At 38.8% G+C, this 21,582-nt stretch overlaps 1 protein-coding gene across 5 annotated transcripts in view; it reads left to right on the plus strand.

Moving 5' to 3' along the window:
- Positions 1 to 21,582, plus strand: part of LOC124717362 (spectrin beta chain) — a 496,390-nt gene that overhangs the window by 415,600 nt on the left and 59,208 nt on the right. For 4 of the 5 annotated variants that reach the window (XM_047244197.1, XM_047244195.1, XM_047244196.1 and 1 more), the window contains exons 29-36: positions 641 to 845; positions 2,421 to 2,615; positions 5,565 to 5,744; positions 10,210 to 10,454; positions 14,059 to 14,282; positions 14,472 to 14,563; positions 15,798 to 15,902; positions 21,036 to 21,582. The exon at positions 21,036 to 21,582 is cut by the window's right edge and continues 50 nt beyond it. In XM_047244197.1, the coding sequence (XP_047100153.1) occupies positions 641 to 845; positions 2,421 to 2,615; positions 5,565 to 5,744; positions 10,210 to 10,454; positions 14,059 to 14,282; positions 14,472 to 14,563; positions 15,798 to 15,902; positions 21,036 to 21,582 (1,793 nt within the window). The remainder of the gene's footprint in view (positions 1 to 640; positions 846 to 2,420; positions 2,616 to 5,564; positions 5,745 to 10,209; positions 10,455 to 14,058; positions 14,283 to 14,471; positions 14,564 to 15,797; positions 15,903 to 21,035) is intronic. The other variant, XM_047244199.1, reaches the window with a different exon arrangement.

The following is a 21,582-nucleotide window of genomic DNA, read 5'->3' on the forward strand; positions in this document are numbered from 1 at the left end:
CTGTGTTGGGGAAACATTGTTCAGCCTTGCTTGCAGTGCCTCAGCGTTGACCCGAACGTCCTTTATTTTCAACAAGGTAGTGCAATACCCGACACTGCACAAATCAGCAAGACCATTGTCTGTGGAATGTTTGGAAGTGTTCTCTCATTTTGGAGACATCACTTGGCCTCCTCAGTCATGCAACATTACTTCTTCTTTTAATGCTATGAGTGTTCCAGAGACGTGTAGTGAACATTGGAGAACCCAAATGAGCCACTTCTGCTGAAGTTGCGACTTGTGATGGTGGGGGACCTATGGAGGCACATGTAAAACTGTTGGAAACACTTACATCCATGCACTGATTTCAATTGATTCTATCTTTCTGACACAATTTTCAAGAAATAAGCTTGTAAGCTTTGCATAATAAATGCCATAATTCATAGTATTTACAGACTATTTCATTTTATTTTTCCTGCTTCCATTTTGAAATCTATAACATCTTAAATGTTTGGCTAGCTTAGCACAGATCTGTTTTATTGTAACTATAAAATATGCCAGTACCTGTCTGCATTCAATATGAAGGCCAAACACACAGGAAGCAAAGGTTTATGCATGCTCAACTAAACCTAAGTATTACTGAAGACGGTTTGTGGTGTTACAGTGACCAGATAATAGTGAAGCAGTCTCAGGTAGACAAGCTGTACGCCGGCCTCAAAGACTTAGCTGGCGAGCGGCGTGCCAAGCTGGAGGAGGCTTTGCAGCTGTTCATGCTGAACCGCGAGGTCGACGACCTCGAGCAGTGGATAGCGGAGAGGGAAGTTGTTGCTGGCAGTCACGAGTTGGGCCAGGATTATGACCATGTTACGGTGAGTGCTGTCCTGCAGTTACAGAAATAAATTTTGAACTGGATTCGAAATATACATAAGGTTTTTGGATCACTTCTATGTAAATAAGGCCCTCGGGAGAGGTTGTTGCCTTCCACCAGCATTATTAAAAATATTTATTAGTGAAATACTGCAATATTGTTCTGGAAAATGTTCAAGGAGGAAGATATTTACATAAATGGTTCATTTCTGATGATCAGCTTCTGCTAGAGGAATATTTAAATGGTGGTGATGATGATGAATATAAAAAGTAGAGATACGCGGTATGATAATTACAGGTAACTCTGAGTCTAGGATCCACCGTTACGGGACTATGTCCATAAAATATAGATGGTTGGCAATGAGTACACGGAAGTGTGTATATTTGAATTAACTTGTCACAGCTAATTCTTGCTGCGCTAAAGGACTTGGGTCTGAATTAACTGCAGGTAATGATTTCAGCTGATAAATAAAAACCAGGCAAACTTTAAATTCCTATCCACGGCTGATTATGTTAGATGTGAATTATCTGTGAAGTTTACTGGCTAAAGCTTGACTAATCGACTACACTAAAAGTAATTTAAGATAATGAGTGGTAATGTTGACAGCACTGCAGTGAGACAGTCTGTTTACATCTACAGTGCTACTGATGATGATGAAATCTAAAGGCTAAATGTTTTACTTTTTGCTAATGTACCGAGAATGAGGATGAACCCTTGAAGACAGTGGTTGAAAAGAAAACAGAAACTAAATTTTAAACACTCCTTTTGTTTCCAAAATCAGACTTTTTATGGCAGATGCTCACATTTCATGCCTCCAAAGTCGCTTTGAGGAGGACAACTTTGAAGAAATGACAACAGCTGATCAGTTTTGTTCAACCAAACTATTAGACATACTTGTACATATTCACTTACCGGGCAAACTCTGCACATTTGTCACTGATTGGCTGTCATTTTATGGTCATAGTTCCATAACACTGCATTTCTGACCTGTGGTTATTAAAAAAAATTTTCTCAGTTTTATGTTATATGTCATGCTGGGACTGTATTATCAGGCTGTTTTTCATCACCCTGTATGCGAGTTTAATTTGTTGCAGACTATGCTGGTCATTCAAAGCTTTGATTTAATTAATCTTTGGACTGTAACCACAGAAAGTATAGTATGCAAGTTATTTGATGTGCTATATGTTGTATGCAAGTTTTCTCTTAAATTCTTTCGACGAAACAACCAATTGTTTTGTATTTTAATTATATTACACATTATATGGATTTCAACCATTTGAATGTTGAATATTGATTCACAGGTGAATCTGCACAGCAATGAAAGCAAAATAAAAAGGGTATTTTAATTCATTCAGTGGCAACCTGCATGGCAGAATGTTATTGTTCAGGCAGTTCGTGGTAGCATCTCCTTCTCCTCCTCCTCCTTCTCCTCCCCCTCCTCCCCCTCCCCCTCCCCCCCCCCTCTCCCTCTCCCTCTCCCTCCCCTGTTCCCTTTTCCTGATTTACCTTTATTTTTCTTAAAAATGTTGATGTTTTTGGCAACACAAAACATAAAGCGTAACTTGCTTTGTTGCAGCTTTTGTGGGAACGCTTCAAGGAGTTTGCTCGTGACACAGAAGCGATCGGCAGTGAGAGAGTGTCTGCCGTGAACGGAATTGCCGACCAGCTGATTGGAGCAGGCCACAGTGACTCTGCCACCATTGCAGAATGGAAGGACGGACTGAATGAGGCGTGGCAAGATCTGCTGGAGCTCATTGAGACAAGGAAGCAGGTGAGGCAGTTCTTAGTATTTGGTTGCTTTCAGCTGGTATAGGATATTGTTCTGGTGAAGCATCTGAAGTCTTTCACATGACTAAAAATTGAGAGAGAAATGAAGGAAAGTTACTAGTTAGTTGACATTGTGATTTTCATGCCAAGGTAGTATTGTTTTGTGAAAGAGTGCTGCCACAGCTCAAGCTGATGTATCAGTCACCAAAGAACTTCATCGGTGGCATTCAATTTCTGATAAATTGACTCTGGTCTTTGGCACAGCTAAATATTTATTGTTTTGTCTCCTCGTATAAGGAATGTTTGAGGCTGCCAGGAAAAGTGTTAGATTTTTTGGCATTTGAAAAATGAGGCATCATTGACTGTGACCACTTTCACAACACTGAAGTTGTGTGAGTAATCAATATTTGAAACAGTAAATGAGAATTTATCACACAACAGCTCAACCCTGTTTTCTCCCCTTAGCCTCAGATTAAGCTTTCTAGATAGAGGACACAGTATAAGACAAAAAAATTGAACAGTTGTGTCCAAGACTAGAGCATGAGTGTTAGGAAAGAGACTTCATCAAGGATTACTTCCTGTGGTCACAGTCAAAGCTTATGATGAGTGAACAAAGAAGGTGGGCAGCTGAGTAGGAAACAGGAAATGGTAATTTCTCTGGAAAGCAAAGCAATTTATTCATTAAAAGAAAGCACCTAATGTTAGCAGTTTATTTTTTTCATTAAATGGTTATAATGAGAGGCAGAATAATTCTGAGGCAGGCTCATAAACTCAGAAGTGTTGAAAAATATTGGTGGGCCGTATGTCTTTTTGTTGTGCAGAACATAGTGCTTTCAGCATGGAACAGGAAGTAACCAGCAAATGCATTTTAAAAAGAAATGTGGTCTTGTTAGAATAGATGCTAGTTATAAGCAGTAGTAGTTAAATCCAAGCTAAGTAGAGTGAAGGTGCAGTTGTACTCCTATCATGCATATTGATAAAGATACACGCGGATCTGTGAGAGAAGCTCATTGAGTGGCTTCCTTCAGTGTGGAATACATTCATTTGTGTTTGGCACTGATCCCATTGTAACTATCCAGTTACATGACTGTGAGGCTGTCTGGGATTACAAACTACAGCCTATCACAACAATCATTTTATGCTCGCTATTGTGGAAACAAAGATAATTTAGTTTCCATAAAAGATATGCCATATACATTCCTAAAACAACAAAAATTTGATATTATGATGACGATGATGATGATGATGATGATGATGATGATAATAATAAAAGTACATTAAAATTTACAAGCCTTCATAAAAAAATATATAAAAATGGTAATTAGTGTTTGCAGTGACAGATATAATTGTTGCAATAAGTCTTGTCACCACAATTAGATACTGGTGACATGGTAGAATTTTATGTATCCACAAAAATTACTAGTTGCGCTCTTAAGTCAGTTATTGATGTTTACTCCCAAAGGCACTGCCAGACTTCTGACAATGAATATTTGAAGAGTCACATTGACATCATGTTTCTCACGAAAGCTGGAGTGCTGTTTTGTTGTTGGATCCATTATGAACTCCAAACAAATGCTAAAATGTGGTAACAATTTCCGTTGCAGAAAAAGAAAACACAAAAGGTGTCATTACAGTACCAAATGCACTTTCATTTTAGAGCCACCTGATATACATAAATCTCTTCCAGTTAAAAGTTGTCATTGCCATCTTGAGCATCAGTGGTGTCACTATAAATTCCTTTAACCAAAATATGCATCACATAATGAATAATATTAAGTGTACAATTTCTACCTTTAATGTATTTCGTTTGTATTCAAACATTTCTTGCCACCACTTCCAAGTGTTTGTGCGTGCCTATTTAAGTGGGAACAGCCTGAAAAAGCAATTTTACTGTTTTCTAAAATTAAATGAACAAAACAGTAGCAATGTTAACTATGCAACATGACACTGTATTGTCACACTGTGCTGCATGACTTTTCACTGAGACCAGTTAAGAAAAAAAAAAATACTTTGCAGAGCCATGCAGAAATGATTCTCAATGCTAAGAAGAAATGTTTTTAATTTATTAGGTACAAATTTTATATAGTATTAGCAACTTTCCTTCTCTAGAATACTCTATGATCTTAGTAAAATTCTTGTGCATATTGGTGCCAGATAAATGGATCCTGCTGTATTATTGCCAGTGTAACAGGAAATGAGGAGGTATTGAATAGAATTGGGGAGAAGAGAAGCTTGTGGCACAACTTGACTAGAAGAAGGGATCGGTTGGTAGGACATGTTCTAAGACATCGAGGGATCACCAATTAGGTATTGGAGGGCAGCGTGGAGGGTAAAAATTGTAGAGGGAGACCAAGAGATAAATACACTAAGCAGATTCGGAAGGATGTAGGCTGCAGTAGGTTCTGGGAGATGAAGCAGCTTGCACAGGATAGAGTGGCATGGAGAGCTGGATCAAACCAGTCTCAGGACTGAAGACCACAACAACAACAACAGGAAATATTCTCCCAACCCCTCCTCTTTCCTCACCAGAGCCTCTCTGCATGAAATTAGCATTTTTATCTCAAAAAGTTAGTTTTAACTGGCACTATACCACCAACATTTCTAACTCCAGTTAAAATTGCAAAAATTGCAGCTCAGTCAAGTCACAGCACCACAGCGTAAACTCACTCGGCCGTTGGCCGTACACACGCACCTGTCCGTGAGTGTGTCAGATCGTATTCCACTTCAGCTCACTGCACGAGGCAACTTGTCCCTAGTCGATATCCCTTTGACAAAATAATATTTGTACTCTTTAATGTCACAAATCTCAGAACGGTACCAGCAAGTTCGGTCTCGATTGCGAAAAAACGGCACTGAGAGGTATTCACATCCAAATAACTTTTATCTTTTCTAGAATTCCTAGAGCAGGTAGATTGTGAAGACTTACTAAACATGTCATTTACTCTGCAACTAGATGCTGGAAGCGTCGAGAGAACTGCACAAGTTCTTCCACGACTGCAAGGATGTGCTGAGCCGCATTCTGGAGAAGCAAAACTCGATGTCGGAGGAGCTGGGTCGTGATGCCGGTCAGGTTTCTGCCCTGCAGCGCAAGCACCATACATTCTTACAGGACCTGCAGACACTCGGTGGCCAGGTAAGAGGACCGCGGGGGCTCGAGAGTTGTTCTCAATTCTTTGATTCGCAAAGTAATGGTAGTGGTTGCTGTGACATCACTTCTTCGTGTGCTTTTTGACTTGCATTTTTATAATGGTGTTTGTTGTAATATTTGTGTTGGTTTTATGAAAAATGTTTGTCTTGTGATAACCATTCAGATTTACTACTGATAAGTACATACAGGGTGTCCGAAAAGTCTTTCCCTGATTACATAAATTGATAACTCAGACTAGAAGTAAGATACAAATATGAAACTGGTGTCTAATTGTTTACAAATTATCAAAGTTTTTTTCACACATCAGTAAACTTCCACATGAGCAGCCTTGGTAGCACGTAGCACATCTAGGCGATATTAAATTTCCGTCCACACATTAGCCAACATCACTGGAGGTATCGATTCAACGACTGTGGTTATCCGTTACCGCAGGGTTTCAAGATCTGGTACACGTGTTCGGTAGATCTCGTCCTTGACACAACCCCATAAAAAGAAGTCTAATGGGGTTATGTCAGGAGAGCGTGGAGGCCAAACCGTTGGCCCATCATGACCAATCCATCGCCCAGGAAAGGTCATATCGAGATAGGCACGGACGTCCAAGCCCCAATGAGGCGGTGCACAATCTTGCTGAAACAAGACATCGGGGTGATACTGAAGCATCTGAGGAACAGCATACAGTTGCAACATGTCCAGATACACTGCAGATGTGATGGTAGCCTCAGCGAAGAAGAGTGGCCCGATATTTCGATCGTGCAATAGCGCACCAAACATTCACCTTTGGACTATCTCTGGTGCACTCTATGAACTTGCCAGGGGGTTGTGAACCCCAAATGCCCACATTATGGAGATTCACTACTCCACTGACAAAAAGGGTCGCTTCGTCGGAAAAGGCAATTCGTCTGAGATAACCTTCATTGTCCTCAATACGTAATAGCATTTCGACCGCAATGTCATGTCGACGTGTACTATCATTGGGCAACAAGGCCTGAATGATTTGCACTTTGTATGCACGAAACAATAAACGTTTGTGTAAAATGTCACGGAGAGAGCTTTTTGGCATCTGTAATTCACGTGAGACCCTGCGCACCGATTTCTTCGGACTTCGCAGAAAACACTGCCTTAGAGCTTCCACCCTGTTTGCTGAGGTTCTTCGTCGATCAGACCTCGGAAGGTCAGCAACCAATCCTGTGTTCTTGAACCTCTCATACCAGGCTTTAATGCTCTTGACATCAGGTGGATTCCTTCCAAATGTTGTCTGGAAGTGTGTCTGCACTGTGGTTGTTGATCGTGTCTCATGGTACCACAGGACACACTATGCCTTCTCCTGATTGGTTAACATGGCTTCTTGGGCACTGCACCTCATCCACTACTTACGTACTACGAACCTAAAACAGAAAAAAAAACTTTTGATAGTTGTAAACAATTAAACACAAGTTTCATATTTGTATCTTACTTCTAGCCTGAGTTATCAATTTATGTAATCAGGGAAAGACTTTTCGGACACCCTGTATATTCAGTTGAATTGAATAGCTAATGCGTATTTTCCACTCCTAGCTAAGATAGGTTTGCAGTAAATAATTTTTAAATTTGAACTGTGTGTCACGATTACCATTACAACTGTAGAACTTGGTTTTACTTACTCAGTTTCTTATTTATATTGACTACAATAGTTGTAACTTGAACTATTCTTTCCTGATGTTATTAATGCTCCTATCCAAAACTGTCTGTAGTATGTGTGTCAAAATATCAGACATGATATGACAATACAATCACCATTTTGTTTACGTTGTTGCAGCTTCACATCAACACTTGCCAAAACTGACTGCGAATTATCGTAATTTCTTCTTTATTTCCCATAAATAGCAAGTCAAATGCTAATGATTTTTTTACGTTTGAATGGTTTGTAGCCAATACATTATTGTTAAATGAACTCTCTTCCCCAAGAAGTGTTATAGGACCTTTGGTTTTCCTAATGTATATAAATAATTTAGGAGGCAATGTAAGTAGCCTTCTTTGCAGATAATGCTGTCGTTTATCATGTAGTCAAGTCATCAGAAGATCAAAGACAATTGCAAAATGCTTTGGACAACATATCTGTGAACACCTAGAGGATGCAACAGGTCTACTAGACAGACTGCCTGCACTATGGCTCTTCTGGAATATGCTACATGGTATGGGATTTGTATCAGGTAGGACTGACAAATGAAATCTAAAAAGTTCAGAGAAAGGCAGCTCATTTTGTATTACCACAAAATAGGGGAGAGTGTGCCATAGATATGACTTTTTTTTCCTTTCTGCAGGGAGATATTTTCACAAAATTTCCGTCACCAACGTTCTTCTCTGAATGCAAAAATTTTTGCTAATGGCTGCATACATAAACTGAAATGATCATCATAAAAAATAACAGCAATTCGAGCTTGCATGGAAAGATTTAAGTGTTCATTTTTCTCGCACACTAGTAGAGAATAGAACGGCGGCAAAAGAATCTAAAGTGATTCAGTGAACCCTCTGTCAAGCTCTTATGTATGGATTGCAGATTAGACATGTTGGTGTGAATGTAGATATATTGTTTGTGTTATGTCATATCTGTACGCTAATGTTATTAATATAGCCCCATCAGAATTGCTGAACATCAAAATAATCAACAGCTGTCTGTACTTGGTTTTCTTTATCAAATTTAAAAGCATAATTACTGCTGATCATCAGTTAATTTTAAACAAATCAAAGAGTAGACAATCATTAATGTCTGTTAAGAACAAGCAGCCAAAGCAAAGATAGTGTTAGTGATGTTTCAGTCAGTCATTGTTGAAAGTTAGTAAAACTTATTACAAAAACTGACTCTAAACAGAGAAATGGGGGTAAATATATACTATAAAATTACAACCCAGTTTATAAGAGTATAATGGAAAATGAGAAAACAATGGTAACTCCTCATAGCTAATGGTGTAAAAATGTAAAAAGTATGATAATATTGGCATGCTGCAATTACAGTGCATTATTTTGGTGTTCAGTTTGATCTAATGGGACTAAATTAATAACACTGCCATACAGTTTTTGGGTGACATGAAACTAGAAAATGTTCCCTATTATGTATAGTCATTTACATAATTGCAACAGTGCAACTGTTTAAAGTAAATAAGGAATTTTGTACTGTCTTACGACAAAAGGAACATATACCATCTGTTAAATGTTTAACTGATAAAACTGACTCGTGGTCAATAGTTTGGCAATAGAACTAAGCCATATTTCAAGCTACAGAATGAAACACCGTCTTTAAGCTCATGTAATCTTGTTTCTCCTCAACTTTAAATACAACATCAAAATTATGCATAAACTGGTTGAAGAATGGTACATTTTTGTTTCAAATTCTGTCAAAACAAAAATTTCTTAACTCTGCAACTACTATCCACTCACAGTGTCCAACTTAAACTTCCATTTAGCCTAGGCAAGTTCTTGTAAATCATTAGTATTAGGCTTTTATACAACTGTAACAAGAAATTTCAAATTTACAGAGACTTAAATGTGACAGTGAGTTCAACATTAATAATTAAAAATATTTGAAACAGTTAATCTTCATGTATCTTAGTTTTACAGTTAACAAAAGTTTGTAAAATACTAATTTTAAACAGTCACTTTGAAGAGATGATAATTCCAGCTCTAGTAGGTAACTATTTTGATTGTCTTCATTTACGAAGGTTTCAATTCCAGTTTCAGTTCCAAAGTTAAATTAGTTCATCTGTAAAACTGGCTTCGAAATCATATTGACACTTAAAAAAAAATAATGACGACATTTTGCAGTGTTTTCAAGAAACTGCAGTCTGGTAATTCTTCATATGTTGCACAAAAATTGTGTTGCATGATTGAGTTTCTGTCTAACATGAGTTTGAAATGATTGATTTGACTGAACAGAAATATGTATGAGCATACATGAATTTTCAAACTGTAGAGTTTTGTAATCTTGAATATGAAATGATGTCACAAAACTTTGTGATTGGCTGGTCATTAAATTACGTCCAATGGTGTTACATGAGGATTTGTAAATGTGGAAGAAATTAACATTACCATTAATATACAGCAATGCTATAATGCGTTGGATAGCGCATATTTCCTACAGAAAAGTGGTATTGTAAACGTCTTTCAGTGAACATTATATGAAATCGAAGGTTGTTACCTTAAGTAATATAAGATCATTTTTAAGTGTTGTGTTATCACACCTCTTGCATAATTGATTGTATTCAATGCATTTCAGATTGTTTAATGTTTCTGCTGTACACAGACACTGTGATTATCATTAACTGTAACAGGTAGTAATAATGGACATATCCATTTATTTCATACAATACTTAACAGCTTTTCACAATTGCCCTTAGACCTATTCAATTATTAAACTTTGAAAAGAATCTCTGCACAAACTTTCAGTTAATGTAATAATGCTTTTGACTGCATACAGGTGGAGGCCATTCAGGCATCTTCAGCCAAGTTGCAGACGGCGTACGCTGGCGAGCGTGCCCGTGAGATAACGGGTCGTGAGGCGGAGGTGGTGGGGGCTTGGAACGCCCTGCAGGCCCACTGCGAGGACCGGCGCCAGAAGCTGGGTGACACGGGCGACCTGTTCCGCTTCTTCTGCATGGTGCGCACGCTCATCCTCTGGATGGATGACGTCGTGCGTCAGATGAACACATCTGAGAAGCCAAGGCAAGTCGTTTTGTGATACACTGCTTGTTTGGTGACCACCTCCTGTTGTTGTTGTTGTTGTTGTTGTTCTTGTTGTTGTTGTTGTTGTTGTTCTTCTTCTTCTTCTTCCAATATTGGTCCTCTCTGGAACATGTTATTTCCACTACGCTTTTCCTTTTTCTTGCATGGTTCCTTAACTTTTGTGCAGTATTCTCACACTTGTTTCCTATGCTGCTCCATACCTTTGATCTAAATTTTTGCCAGTTTCTACTTTGGCTTATCTGGGAGGCCCAGGTGCTCTTGGTGTTTATTCTTGAGCAGAATACGTTTATGGACTTTCTCCACTGTTATCCCCACTTATTGCAAGTCTTTCTCTACTTTGATGAACCACACCTTTATGGGTTTCTTGTTGGGAAAGTAACAGCAGATCAGATTCTTCAACAGTGAAAGACTCGTATGAGCAGTATGCCTATAGAAAAAGATTCTCTTACCTCTAATTTGTTGACCACACTTTCTCTTCCCATAGCGAGGCAATCTTCGACGTATAGGGCAACCGGTCTTATTGTGCAATAATGTCCCATCTTTGCACTAATTGAGATTGACTTTTCTTGTATACCCTTACAGTAGCTAATATGCTGTTTACGTTTTTCTGATCAATGATTCAAAGATTTCTTTCTCAGGAGAGCTTGGCTTTCTCCATTCTCCTAGAAATAAACTTCTTCGTCCATCCATTTCTCCTTCTTCTTCCTCTAGTACTCCGGTGCCCTGATTTTTTTGAATAAACTCAACTTGCTTGTGGGGGGATTTGGTGTCTTGTCTTTGGTGCTTATGGCTTCACTTCATTGATTTGTCATGCCACTATGTCTAGCAAATTGGAAAAAGATTTCCAGATCTTCTGCAACAGCCTGGGAGTCAACTGTGAAATTCTTGTTTTAAGATGTAAACCTGACTCCATTTTCAGCACCTTGTCACTCATTCATTTTCGCCCCATCTGTTAACTTTCTGAAGTACACAGTTGAAATGCAAAGGTAAAAGTCCATCTCCTTGCTTGCCTCGAACCTGATTTCGAAAGCATCTGAAATTTCTCCCATAAACTTCACTTCAGAGGTGGTGTCGGGAAGAGTCTGGTATATAATGGCTCTTGTTTTCTTATATAAGCCAAATTCTTTGAGCATTTCGAGAAGAGTTACTCAATCAATTGAATCTTAGATCTTGGTAAGATCTAAAAAGTTCACTACAAATTTTTATTCCTGCATTTTAGGTAAGAGAGAACACATTTAAGATTTATGATCTGTTAGGTGCCTGAATGCAACTGTTGACTTTTAATTTAGCTTTGTAATGTTGAACAGTTTTGATCTTAGGTAATTTTCGAGTACCTACATAAATTCATTAGCTACTTGGTCATCACAACTCTATGAAGGCAGATTTTGCCAGACTGGTCACATACACAAAGGCACCACATCTGAGTGTGTATGTTGTATTTATAATTAAAGTTTTGTGTGAGTAATGGAAGTACAAAGTTAATTGCCATGCTTTGTGCACAACGTATACAACAGACCAGTGTGGCAATATTTGTCATCACAGAATTTTAATGACCCAACAGCCAGCAAATGTAAGTATACGTTTGTAAATGGCTCGATATTAAATTGCATAATAGTACAAAAATAAGCTAAAAATAAATAGTCGAAATTGGTATGGAGTCGCTGAAGAAATTAATCTTAAATGTCTGGGCTCTAATGATTTCTTCTTAGCCCAAATGGCTACTATTCACATGTATAAGTACTGATCTTATCTTTATCAGAGGCCACAGTCATCCAAAGTTTTGTTAAAAATTAAAACATTTTTTGTTGTTTGAGTGTAATTATGTTTATTGTATCCACTACTACATTTTCAGCTTTGGAACCATTGTAAAGTGCAGCACATCGTCCTTTACACACATGTAGCCCAAGTAAAACTGTCCATCATGCTCTTAGAAAATGCTGTTTCTTATGTGCTCGATTGCACAGATGACAATGCTCTGTATGAAGAGAGTAGCAATGGTGTTACAATGACTCACGATCATCTGAGTATTGATTTAAAACAATACATGTATGTTTATATAATAATTCAGTAAAATTTGTTTTGTAGTTTTTCTTTTCATTTCTAAGTCACTTTCTTTGTAGATATGTGAGGGTATCCTGTCAGTTGATGAGCCTGTGTCACTACGAGTGAATAGTAGTGTGTGTGTCTTATGTGCCTGTTTATGTGATAGTTATTTACATCTTTCTGTCCTACTGTGGCACATTATTGGGGGTTTCTCCATAGCAGAGGTCTATTTGGTCTACCGTAAGCCTGTGCAAGCCTCTTCGCACCTTTGTCCTAAGCAGATGTTTCGTAACTTGTTTGTCGAACAACATTGACAGACGTAGGAGATGCTACAGCAGAAAGGTTTTCTGCAGCGATGACAATACTTACAGTTTGCACTTTGTTGGGGCCACTTTTGCAGTAAATGATTCTGTGTAGAATTATTATGTTGTTGTTGTTGTTGTTGTTGTTGTTGTCTTCAGTCCTGAGTCTGGTTTGATGCAGCTCTCCATGCTACTCTATCCTGTGCAAGTTTCATCATCTCCCAGTACTTACTGCAACCTACATCCTTCTGAATCTGCTTAGTGTATTCATCTCTTGGTCTCCCACTACGACTTTTACCCTCCACGCTGCCCTCCAATGCTAAATTTGTGATTCCATGATGCCTCAGAACATGTCCTACCAACCGGTCCCTTCTTCTTGTCAAGTTGTGCCACAAACTCCTCTTCTCCCCAATTCTATTCAATACCTCCTCATTAGTTATGTGATCTACACATCTAATCTACAGCATTCTTCTGTAGCACCACATTTCGAAAGCTTCTATTCTCTTCTAGTCCAAACTATTTATCATCCACGTTTCGCTTCCATACATGGCTACACTCCATACAAATACTTTCAGATTGCTTAGAATAAAAAAAAAAAAAAAAACTAATAAGGTACCCTGTCTAACCTCTGCCAGAGATGATACAAATCATTATCTTGGATATGTAGACCTTAAAAATACTTTGAAAAGACCCATATACGACTCAAACGTGAATTGTGGTACAGTCTGTAAGAATATTTAGATAGATATTGCGAATTCTCACTGCTGTTAGCAGTGTTTGCAATGTAACAGTAATTTTAAGTGTCCAATAGGCTAAATTAAATTCCATGCAAATCACTACAAATAAATCTACTCCCCACAAATCTCTAAGAGGTGGGAGTGCTTTGTATTTTGTGCATCTTTGATGAGCCATATTTGTTTTGGTTTGTAAGTACAACTTAAAAAGAGGGTAAATCATTATTGTTCCACTCCCACGTCTCATCACATTAGAGGTCAGCTTAACTCGAGCAAATACGGTATGTCACTGTCATTAAATTGAATGTTTGGAAATGAGATAAACATGAAAATAAAATTAAAAAATGGAGCTGCAAGGGAATTGCCTTTCATATGAATAAATTACTGTTGCTGGATGAAGCGTATTGTTGGTTACTACTTCTTCCGTTCTCCCAATGCTCCTAATTGACTTGTTTGTGTATTGTTAAGTGGTAGTCTCTCTTTATTGGTATTGTGACATTATAGGGATGTGAGTGGTGTGGAGCTCCTGATGAACAACCACCAGAGCCTCAAAGCAGAAATAGATGCGAGGGAAGACAACTTTACCTCGTGCATATCTCTTGGCAAAGAGCTGTTGGCACGTAACCACTATGCGAGTGCGGAAATCAAAGAAAAGCTGTTGTCGCTGACCAATCAGCACAAGTCTCTGCTCCACAGATGGGAGGAACGATGGCTTAACTTGCAGCTCAGTAAGTAAAACACCCTTTTTTGTTCTTGCCTATGTAACGGGGTTTACTGATAACATTGGGTAGTCTGTTGATAAAGATCAGGGAAGGACTTCTTATGTCAAAGATTAACAGTAAAAATGAAGTTAAATGTTAACAGTGTGTATGAAGTTGTTTTTATATATTTAAACATATTTTAAAACTGTGTTTCAGTCTTGGAAGTGTACCAGTTTGCCAGAGATGCGGCCGTGGCGGAAGCTTGGCTGATCGCACAGGAACCATACCTCATGAGTCAGGAATTGGGGGTATGTATTTTGCAAGAAAATATTTTTTGGGTCATAGAATAATTGCAGGTTCAAGGTCAAGAATCCCAACAATGGGTCTGATTAGCCCCTCTAGGGCCAGGGAGCAGAACTTTACCTATTTTTGAGAGCCATAGAAATGTTGAAATAGTTGACCTGTAGATGGTAAATATACATAGGACAGAAGCAATATTGTGGGGTGTAGGGAATAGGAAACAGTTTCTGGTTTGAGAACTATTGGATGTGCAAGCTTTATCAGATGGTAGAGGATGCAAAGATGTACCTGAAAGATAGTGCTATGAAACTGCTGTGACAAAAATGAGACACACAGTTTTATGACAGAGTTTGCTTAGTTAAAGGCGAGGAAAAATTTGAGCTGTAAAATTAAAGACTGGGCAATGTATTTAAGATGGGGTCACATATTAGATAGTTAGAGCAGGACTTGGATGTGTGTGTGATCAGGTCTCTGTCCATGACTTTATTTCCAAAATAAATTGGCCCCTTAGCCATGCCCTTTCATTATTGTCATCACCGATATTCTGCCATTGCAGCCTGCCCCTCTCTCTCTCTCTCTCTCCCTCTCTCCCCCCCCCTCCCTCCCTCCCCCCTCTCCCTCTCCCTCTCTGCCACCCCCACCCCCCGCTCCGTGTGTGTGTGTGTGTGTGTGTGTGTGTGTGTGTGTGTGTGTGTGTGTGTGTGTGTGTGTGGAGGGGGGGCGGGGGAGCTTACCTGAATTTCACTAACAGTATTTGATCTGATTCATCAGCCACATGGTTTAGTTTGTCTAGTGTTTTCCAGCTGTGATTTTAATATGTTAATAAAACCAACAGAAAGCAACCAAAATTTAGTCAGTGAATAGTGTTAATCACAGATTTTAAAGTTTTCTTTTATGTGGTGAGGCTAAAAAGTAAAATTCATGGAGAAATGGTTTGTTCAGGTTACTCATACATGATTCTTCTTTTCATAAGGCAGTTCAAACAAGCATTCATTTTTAAATTTAGATTAAGCTGTAGTAGGCCCTAAATTCTCACAAGGATACCCAGATAACAATCTTGACTTTAGCTGAAGTCTTTTTACTGCAATTTTGGATATATTTCCAGTTCCTGAAAACTATGTGAATGCACAGAATAGATTCCTTTGATGTTAGCAAATGTACTCGCCAAAGTGAACTCGCCAACTACAGTCATCCCTCTTTATACCTTGGAGATACAAGTTATGAACCGTTTTTCTTTTCCAGCATACAATTGACGAGGTTGAAAATCTAATAAAGAAGCATGAAGCCTTCGAAAAATCTGCAGCAGCCCAAGAAGAACGCTTCAGTGCGCTTGAAAGGCTTACGACGGTAAGTGCGGATGCCATCTGCGGTGTTAAAATTACATTAAAGAAACAAATTCTACTGTTGATAAAGAGGAGGAGGAAAATCTTGAAATCTCACTCATTGAGTAACTCTGGTAAAGCTAAAATGCAGGATTGCGGCATTTTGTCTGGGAATCTACTGCAGTGCCGTCAATAATATCCCACAAGAAGAAGTTAAAGGTAAACTTTTGAAATTGTTTGGGTAATTGCCTGTTGTGCATGAACTAATTCATTGTTATTTCAAGTTGCGGTTGTGGGTGTAGCATGTAATCTCGTTGTATTAAGTAATTTATGTATCTGCTTGACACAGTTACATTTCTTAATTTTTTAAATTATTGGGCATGGTAATTGATGGATTTGAGAGCATGAATGTGGTGAATTGTGGCTAACAATATAGTGTGTCACTGTTGGTAATACTTTCTGCTACACCAAATAATTTTTATTATTTTTCTCGTAAGATGATGATACACTTCTCCCTTCCAATACCATGTTCCTGCGTTGTAGGTGATTTGATGACGACATGCATACAGCAAAGTTTAGAAATAAGATTGGGCTAACACCTCAGATTTGCAGTCTATCGAACACTGATGTTGGGTTGAGCCTCTTGTATTTATTTCCTGATTCCGTCCGTATTATATTTCCTGTTTGATATCTTTACCATTCCATTTACTCTCATGGATTCTGTTGCTTTTGCCTATCATCTTATCTACAGTACCAGAGGCTTTTTTTCCCGTGCGCACATGCATTCTCTCACACGCACACAGTTTATTCATCCCACAAACTCATACGTGCTACTGGTCCTTAGTAATATTCCGTGGATGTACATAAGACACTGTCACTGCTGAGTGCATGAACAAGAATTTCATCATCAGTAGAATTTTATCATCAGAACACCACCTTCTGAGGTCTAAAAGACCATTGTGGTGCACAGCAATCTGCATGCAGATCAACTACTTCAACATGTAAGAAGCCTGAAATGATTAATGGCAGGAGCAATCTTCTCAGAAGCATCACAAATTGATCAAAACTCTCTGGGAGCGATCAGCAGGCTTGCATCTAGCACGATGGTGCATACTGGATCAGATAAGAACTGACCAGGGCAGATGTGGAGCATTGCTGCACTAATGGGGGCTGGAAGTCGTCCTTCCGAATGTGAATGCGAGCAGAAAACAGTACATCACATAACATTTAATAGTTCTCTCAGAGTATTCAAAGAGACAATGGAAGACCACAATTTGTATCCAGCAGCTTCTGACTGGATTTTGAGCATAGACATAGAGCTACAAACTCGTTAAAAGCTGGAGAGGATGTGTATGTGTATAGAAATGTATATATTTCTTGTAAATACGTGTCTAGCATTTTTTCTGTCATCATATGATAAATAAAATTAATAAATTAACCTTAAAGATAAAATGTCAACACATACCTATGCAGTGCATCCACTCCACATTCACATGCTTATACTGATAAATACTGAGGGGACTCGTCAACTTTAATGTGCAGGAGATACGGAACAGCTAGCGAGGTTTTCTGTTGCAACTCTGGAGTAGAGTCCAATAATAACCAGTGCTTGTCCTAAGATGACACTATATTAGACCGACTGGGGTCCAAAGCTGGCAAATCGGGAGCCTGTTTACAGTTACTCCACAGATTACAGTGTCAGTATGTTTCTCAAAAGTAAAATTTTATTGAGAGGACCGTAAAGTTATGTGACGACAGAACAATGGCCAGCATTTACTTTCCACAGATGGAATTCCAAGTACTTGCTGAAAGAAGTCCTTAAAAGCATAGTTATGAAAAAAGTTTGGAACTTGCATGTTTCTCCTCAGGGAAGAAAGAGCAATTGTTTGAGTAGGAGAGTCCCTCTCATTGTAAATGTGAGACACACAAACATGTGAAAGTTCTACGCACATTATGAAGCTGACAGCAGAATGTGATTTAGATGTTCCAGCTTGTGTGCCACTGAATATGGACCATACTTTGATACCAAGTTGTTAAATGAAGTGTGGTCGTTAACACAGCTTGAGCTGTAATAACAAGATGTCTTTCATATCTTAGGCAGGGTGTCCCAGGAGAAATTGTCAATATTCATGTCAAGAACAATCATTCAAAACAAACGGAAGTCTGTTAAACATTGCTTCTATAATGCATACCTCAAGAGCTATGAGCTCTTTTTCATCTTTGATCCTGTGAAAGAAATCTCTTCTACTGCAAGCCCTTTGCTCTCCATAGTTTGGAAGGAGGTAGTAAGGACCAAAACAAGACAATTTTGTCTTCTTCATGTGGGCTATAATATGCATACTTCAATAGAAGAGATGCTTCACAGTAGCTAAAATGAATAGGCTCATAGCCTGTAATGTATGCATTTTAGAACCTATCTTTATTAGACATTTTTGCTTTGCGTTTTTCTTGTCATGTCCCTGAATATTGACCATTCCTCCTGGGACACCCTGGGATACATTTTCTGTTGGTTCCTTAAATCACGTCAAATGAGGTGAGCCTTATGTTGGCTCTTTAATCATGTATTACTTCCTTAATGACACACCTGATGCATTCCTTTCATCCCTTGCAACTGAGCCTGTTTTTAACTTTCTCCTTTTAAAGACGCAAAAATAACAGAATAGGTTTTTAAATAATTGGTGCAACAGTCGACTAATCTCAATGAAAGGTCACAATAGACTTAACCTGGGCTATTTTTGTTGTAGAATGGTCTTTGTTAGTTTTTATTTAACAAAATGGTGCATTGTAGTTGTTAATGCTTCTTTTAGTAGTGTAATTTGTGCATGTAATTCTAACTGTTGTTGACTTGTAGAACAGGTTGCACTGTGATGTAGTGATTACTTTGTCTGTAGTTTGTGGCATGTTAAGGGAAAAAAGGTTCGATCTTTTTAGTAGAATAAAGACCAGTATGGAGCACATAGTGTTCAGTTTCCAAGACTGGTGCCAAAATTTCAATTTGTTGCCATCACTACTTCTTCGGGGAAAAATTAAGCTGTCCTTGATTTCCTTAGAGAAAGATACAGGCTTGTAATGTATCCTGTATTGTATTCAATGTGTACATTAAGCAGGCAGTAAAGGACACTGAGGATAAATTTAGAGAGGAAAATAAAATTCAGGAAGAAAAACTTTGATGTTTTCCTATGGAATTGTAATTTTGTCAGAGACAGCAAATAACTTGAAAACAGCTCATAAGATGAATTTTAGCAAAACTAAAACAATGCTAATAGAATACAGTCTAATTAAACCAAGTGATGCTGAACAAATCAGTTTAGGAAAATGCATACTAGAAGTAGTAGGTGAGTTTTGCTGTTTGGGCAGCAAAGTAACTTACAATGGCTGAAGCAGACAGGATATAAAATGCAGCCGGGCTGTAGCACGAAAAGCGTTTCCAGAAAGAGGAATTTGTTAATACCTAGTATAAACTTAAATACTAGAAAGTCTCTTTCTGAAGGTATTTGTCTGTAGTGTAGCCTTGTACGGAAGTGAAACATGGACAATAGGCAATTCAGATAATAAAAAATAAAAAAATAATAAAAAAAATGGAAACTTTTGAAATATTACGCCAAGGAAGAATGCTGAAGATTAGGTGGGTAGGCCAAGTAAAGAATGAGGATGTACTGAAATGAAGGATACATTCCAAGCCATCAAGGAATTGTCTGTTTGGTAGTTGGGAGGGGGGGGATATTGTAGAGATAGACCAAGGCATTAACGCAATAAGCAGGTTGCCGATGGAAAGGCTTGCCTAGGATAGAGTATCTGGAAGACCTGCATCACACTAGTGTTCAGTCTAAAGACACCACAACAACAGTGTTCTAGCAGAAGTTTTGTGCACTGAAAGAATAGAATGATTCTGGAATGCCGTTTTCGGAATAAGAATAATGGAACAAGAACGCAGTCTGAGTGGGTGAAGGGTTGGATTGGGTGGAAAGAGTGAGAGGGCAAAGGATGCAGAGTAGGATGTTTCCACTAAAGTGTGCTTTCCTCCCTCTAGTGATGTTTCACAAAGTAACCACATTGAAGTTAACAGAAAAATATCAGTTAACTGTATTGTGTAAGGGTGTGGGGAGGGGGGGTGGAGGTTTTGACTTGGTTGGGTTCTAGACTAAGATACGGGTTGTCTAAAATGAAATAGCTTGCACATTTACTCGATGCTCCGCGTTTCTACCACCTAGGAAGTTGAGATTACGTTTGTTTTCATATGGATTTCTGGAGTACTGCAATAAGAGAAATGAAATTTTTCCAAAGGGGAAAAAGACTACTACAGCGGTATGATTACTTAATGGAAAAATAAAACCTACCATGTTGTGAAATGACTTTTACAGTCTGTGTAGCAGAAGTTCCGTCCGATTTTTCCTCAACATGCCACTGTTGATTATGTTGCTCTCTTGTCCATGTGATTAATTCTGTAGTGTAGTGTATTGTAGTGTAGTGTAGCATGTTGTGATGGTTGCTTGCTTGTCTGTGCCGTCACTTGTCTCCTAACATCCTGTAAAGCTATGTGGTAGGAACAAAGTGGAATTTGTTTCATATAAGACTTTCTTTTCTTTTTTATATTAAAATAGAAAAGAAAACTAAGTGTCAGAGAGTACCTGAAACATTGGTCTAATGCTGGCCATTATCCTCATACATTAACATTGTTTCTTGCTCATAAGAAACTGCTCACGGTCTACACATCCCAACAGTGCTGCAGTTTTTCCTGGTGTTAATATGATATACAGTTTCACATTAACTCGGTAACAAATACTTCATAATTGGTTACCCAGTTTGTCAGCTTTCCAAAGATTATATTCTTTCCATGTTGGCTGTGGAGTCATTCCTGCTTTCATGTAGGAATATTTACTTAAGCTTTACAGTCGCTGTTAATAGTTGCTGTCAGTTTCCTATTTTGCCAGCGGAAAGGGAAGAGTGGGAAAAAAATTATTTTCACGTTAACACTCGATAATGACCGAGAAGGCTGAAATCGGTTGTGCTCTGATAAAATGAGTTTTATGTTTACTTATTTTGGTACTCTATCAGAATGTCTTTCGTGAGAGAAAAACAGTGCTACAGATTCCACTTTGTCACGTTGTGCATGTGTTCATTTCACTCTCTGCACGTGTTCTTGTGGTTGTCGGTGTAGCTGGAGAGCAGAGACGACGTGGATGCCTGTGCCGTCCTGCAGTTGCCGCCCGTGCCTTCCCTACCGTCCCTCAAATTCCTTGACGATATCCCTCTCCCGCCTCACACCTCATGTTCTTGTGAACAACCATGTGTCTTAGAAAAGAAAAAGTGTTTTGAGACGAAAATTTCCTGGAAAGATCTCTCCCTGTACTGTGGAGGTTATCCCCCACTGAACCGCAGGCACAAGATGAGAAGTTCGGTCAGGAAATACTTAAATGCAGTGAAGAATAGGGACTCCCCGAGAAAAGCAGTTCGTCGACTGAATGAAATTGAGCCTCTGGCACCGTACACCACGGAGCCTCCCGGCGCACCGCCATTGCCGTATTCGACTCAGTCACCTCTATCTCCCACATCCCCTAGGCCACGGTCCTTCCTGTGGGATGCGGGTTGGCATTCCCCTGGGTCAGGAGAAACCTTGCCTCCACCATTCGAGCCAGAGTCTCCCACCGTCCCCTATCCGTCCCTTGATTCCTACCATGGCCGGCAGCAGCAGACTGTGTTTTGCT

Source organism: Schistocerca piceifrons, chromosome 9 (assembly GCF_021461385.2).
Source record: "Schistocerca piceifrons isolate TAMUIC-IGC-003096 chromosome 9, iqSchPice1.1, whole genome shotgun sequence".
NCBI lineage: Eukaryota > Metazoa > Arthropoda > Insecta > Orthoptera > Acrididae > Schistocerca > Schistocerca piceifrons.